Source organism: Limulus polyphemus, unplaced genomic scaffold, assembly GCF_000517525.1.
Source record: "Limulus polyphemus unplaced genomic scaffold, Limulus_polyphemus-2.1.2 Scaffold3684, whole genome shotgun sequence".
Taxonomy (NCBI): Eukaryota; Metazoa; Arthropoda; class Merostomata; order Xiphosura; family Limulidae; genus Limulus; species Limulus polyphemus.
The window spans coordinates 91,018-96,167 of NW_013669294.1; the positions used below are offsets into that span (position 1 = coordinate 91,018).

General features: G+C 37.0%; 1 protein-coding gene across 1 annotated transcript; it reads left to right on the forward strand.

Annotated features, from left to right (window-relative positions):
• The first annotated feature begins 1,745 nt into the window (after window positions 1-1,745).
• LOC106469851 (protein snail homolog Sna-like) lies at window positions 1,746-4,948 on the forward strand. The gene is made up of 2 exons (XM_013930365.2): window positions 1,746-1,985; window positions 3,883-4,948. The coding sequence occupies exons 1-2, from the start codon at window positions 1,859-1,861 to the stop codon at window positions 4,854-4,856; spliced, it is 1,101 nt and encodes a 366-aa protein (XP_013785819.1). The 5' UTR covers window positions 1,746-1,858; the 3' UTR covers window positions 4,857-4,948.
• The last annotated feature ends 202 nt before the right edge of the window (window positions 4,949-5,150 follow it).

The following is a 5,150-nucleotide window of genomic DNA, read 5'->3' on the forward strand; positions in this document are numbered from 1 at the left end:
ATTGCTCATAATTCTACTGAACAAATGCAGTTAAGAAAAACAAAATACTCTCTTAAAGGGAATTAAATCAAGGAAACCTATAATTTTAGATAAAAAAATTGTAAGTTTTCTTTGCAGTTATATAAAAGGAATACGTTAGGCATGCATAATTTATTAGCATGGTTTGATGTAACGTCCTCTAGTCGTCATTACGAACAGATTAGGCCTCTATTTGTTTCAAGGATACTTCCCTTTCTTCTCTAATGTTAAATATTTTAGTGAGGAAAGAAAAATTACACAACTTAATGCCCACTGTACGTCTACAGATATTGATGTTCCGATTTCAGGTTGTTGTTTGTTGTTGTTGTTTTTTTTTGGGGGGAGGGGGTATAAAATATTTCTAGCGTATTCAGTTAACTAGTTCATCATCTTTGCATTTTCTGTTTTTAGCATTCCCTAGGAATCATCTTGGAGAAAATTTCTTACTGCATGTTGTGTACTTGTGTACAGAATATTACAAAGATTTAAGCTTAAGGAAACTGAAAATGGATAGGGTTTTTCTTACATTTTGTATTTTTTCTTTTTACGGTTTCTTTTCTTTCTCTCTCTCCCGCTCCCCAGTGGCACAGCGGTATGTCTGCGAACTTACAACGCTAGAATCCAAGTTTCGATACCCGTGGTGGGCAGAGCACAGACAGCCCATTGTGTAGCTCTGTGCGTAATTACAAACAAACAAACTCTCTCTCTCTCTCGTAACATTCACAATCTGATATGGAGGATTTTAGAAGAACACGAAATGTTTTAATGTGTTATGTTTGTGTTAAGATATGAGAATTGAAGACTTCTTTTCCGATTTCCGCTCTCTTCGGTGAACCAGTTTAGAAATATACATATATATATATATATATGATATTACATGGCACGAGACAATTTAGTCAGTTACGATGGGACTGCTAATCGTCTATATGAATCTATTTTTGCGCCATCTAGTGGTACACTTAAAAATTACCGATTTATTATATATTGCGTTGTTTGTTCCAGTATGTAAAATACTCACGCACTTAAGAATGAGTGAGGAAAACTCTACATGAATATATAAATAGTTATAGATATATAATAATATACGTAACTTATGTATGTATATATGGTAAGAGGAGTGTGTTTATTAGTATATATGCAAACGCTTTAATATATACGTGTATATTCATATACATACATTTTTATATTTAGTGTACAATGCTTATTATCAAGAATGTAACCACAGGGTATTTTAGGTACACTTCTAGTCAAGTGATATTTGTTAAGCCGAATTTTCTGTTTTCTATTGTAATAACTCAGATCCCAACAGATGTTGTCACGTCGATGACAAAAAAAAAGCAGAGCTACTGTTCCCCAGATTGATATTCTAGTTGGCACAAAACCCCGCAGCACCTAATTTATTGAGTGCAAGAACGGAGTTCTTAGACAGGACTAAACCCTCCTATATCGTGCACCTGTTTCCCACTATCCCCCCTCCCTCCCGTTCCTTAACTCATGGTCCAGCTGGCAGGAGAAGCAAACACTAGCTTAGCGGCGTTATCTGATTGGTGGGTTCTCGAAATACCCAACATTCGAGGATTTCTTGTGATTGGTTTATTCGACGTACACCTGCACCTTTGCAAAGAGCGGAAAAGAAGAGAAGTTGCTTGAAAACCATTGAGTTCTTCACTTTAGAATAAACTCGTCCGAGAAAGATCATTGTTAGCGATTCGTTGCGAGCAGTCGTGTTGTAAAACGTACTATAGAGTTAACATACGATCGTGTGAAGCTAACTACTTGTTGAACTTGTCTGTGCCATAACACACCGAAACTCTCTGGTGCCAAAAACTTACGTCCCATAATGCCTCGTTCGTTCTTAATCAAGAAACATCAAAATTATAAAGCTAACCTTCCTATCAAGAGATCTTGGACAGATATGGATAATGACATCGTTATTAGCCTAGCATCTCCATTATCTCTCTACTCAGGTATGTAATCGTGAAAATTTAAATTTTCCACGCACTTCTTATTGCGACAACAGTTTTGTAAAACGAAAATTTTAATATAATGATGATGAACAGTACGATCACAGAAGTATGCTTCTTGAGCGTTTTAGAATGTTTTCAATCGCATCTTCAGTAAATTCGACAGTAAATAAAGACAATATCACTGTCCCCTGATTAAGCAGGATCTTCCTGCTTCAAATAATAACTTTACTTCTGCTGAATATATTTTGTTTTCATATTTTTCTAATTATCTGTTTTGTATGTTGTTGTAGTTTTGTTTGTTTGTTTTTTGGAGGGGAGGACTGTGTCTTCTAAATAATTCAATAACTGTAGTTATTTACTTGAGTTATATTTTTTGTTCTTGTATTATTTCTACTGGACAAATTATCTGAAGTATGAAAGAAAACCTAACAAAACATCCAATGAACAACTTGAATTTGTTGTTCATCATTAGATACTGTATTATCTTTCATATAACCACCCATTCTTCTCACTTTGTTCTATTAACATTAGTAACTCGATAAGAGATGAAAAATGAAATGTCTGATAAGTTTCGAGAATTTCACACAACTCCTTTACAAACACACTTTTTTTTTACATCTCTGAAGTATATAATTTGTTAAACTATTTTAATATTACAGAAATAAATTATAAAACTCATAAGATTCCAAGCAAAATCGTGATTAATGTGTTGATTTTTAATTCAAAATAATTACAATAGTTTTGTTTGCCAGACATCAAATACTTTTTAACAAATGGTTTATTCTATCATTGTTTTAATTTCACCCCCCCCCCAGTGGGCCAGCAGTAATCCTCCGAACTTACAACGCTAAATTTCGGTGTTCGATTCCTCACAGTAGGAAGAGCACATTTTGTCCATTATGTAGTTTGACTTTTAATTCAAATTATATAAAAATACAAAAAATATATATTGCACATTATCAACAGAAGCCACTAGTGCAGTTATTGCAGTGTATATAAAAATCTTCACATATTTCAAATAATTTGGGCAATCTCTAAGATCTCAGGTATTTGAGCCATTTCGTATCTGCAACAGCTTTGTTGCCAGTTGATATTTAGCAGTGGTGGCAGAGTCTTGATAGGCAGCGCTGTAACGACGTTTTCATTAGTTCTTTATCTGTGGCTGTGCAAAGATAAGATTAGAAAAGTAGTTTTAGTGATGGAAATACTCATAGGGTAAACGTGAGGAAAACTTATAGTGGGTGTGACAAAAACCTAATCAGTGGGGTGTCAAATACAGGTAATAAAACTCTTGGTATCCACAGGATTTTACATGACATGTATGTCGTCAGGGGGCTATAGCCTTGTTTCAGCATGAATTAAATCTAAATAAGTTAAAGGAAAGATTTCAAAAAGTATGTTATCGTATACATAGCAGATAACAAAGTCAATGAATCGCACTGTTCAAATTCCTAATTGAAGGTACTGATCCGTTTTGGTATTTTTTTAAAACTGATAATGATATGGGCGCGGGTTGGCCCTGTGGTAGAACTCTATATTTCGGAGCTAGCGAGCTGGATTCGAATCCGTGCAAAATCAAAAACTTTCCATACACTTTAGCATGTGATTGCGTTATAAGAGAGACAGTCAATCCTTTAGAGTGAATGATGAGTGGTAGGATGCTGCTGACCGACTGCTTTCCCTCTGGTCAATAGTACAAGATTAATGACGTAGGGAGATAACCTTTGTAAGTTTGTCATAAATACAAAATATAAATACGGACAATAATATATACGCTCATACTTCATTCAACCAAAGAGTCCCCATTGAATCTATATATATATATTATCTGCAATCAAAATGCCTTGACCTCAAACTGTTTACATGTGTAACCGAATTTGTACTGTCTTTTTTTTAGATGACCTGGTTCCCTTTGATTTGACTAAAAAGACAAGAGTGTCTGGCTCAAAAATTGAATACCAACCTCAATCAGTAGAAGAACCCTTACAACATCGGCGAGATCCAAATGTGTTCGCTTTTTCTGCATCCTCTGCCGAAACAGTGGTTAGTCGACCAGAAGAATCATCTTGCACACAAACCCCCGTTTCTCATTACCAGCATTTCCACTCTGACACCACTTACAGCTTCGGGTACATGGAACAGCCTCAGATACCGATGTCTCCACCACGGTCACCACCCACTTCCTGTAATGGTTTGGCCAGATCAACTGACAAGCCGATTTTGGGTTCACCGGTTTCTACAAAAGAGCTATTTTCACCCATAAAATCATTTCCTATTCAAGCAGTGGCACCTAGCAAAAGCGAGTTATCAACGACGTGGATTCCATATAGCCACCAGGAGTCACTTTTGACAGCTCCTCCTAGTCCTGAATCAGAAGAGGAAAGCAGTCGAGACAGCACAGCAACAATTAGTAAAACGCTTACAGCAAATTCTCGATATCAGTGTTTGGAATGTGATAAAAGCTACTCCACCCTCAGTGGACTGTCCAAACATCGGCAGTTCCATTGTGAGTCAACTACTAAAAAATCCTTTAGCTGTAAGCACTGCGACAAGGTCTACGTCTCCCTTGGGGCTCTCAAGATGCACATCAGGACTCACACCCTCCCGTGTACATGTACGTTATGTGGCAAAGCCTTCTCCCGGCCCTGGTTACTTCAAGGTCACATCCGGACCCATACTGGAGAGAAACCTTTCTCCTGTCCGCACTGCACCCGAGCTTTTGCTGATCGGTCCAACCTGCGGGCTCACCTCCAGACACACTCGGACGTCAAGAAATACAGGTGTAAGGCATGTAACAAGACCTTCTCTCGCATGTCCTTGTTGGTGAAGCATGAAGAAGGAGTGTGTGCCAGCGGACTCCAGCAGCGGTAACCAGCTGCGTTCCGCTCTGTTGAACTTAGGAAAGAAATATACGTTTTTAAATTAACTGCTTAGAATTACTCGTTTTATTAAGCCTACCTAAGAACTCTGACAGTTCCTCTAAGAAGAAGAAAAAACGCGAAGGAGTCACGATCTTTGTTAAATAGCCTAAGAAACAGAAAAACACAATTTAATCGCTGATACTAGTCTTTATATTTTAAAAGTCCTATTTTTCTAGGCCTTATAGTTTGATAGAGATTTAAAAAGTTCATTGGATTGCCTGCCAGCATCCAAACTGCCATGTTT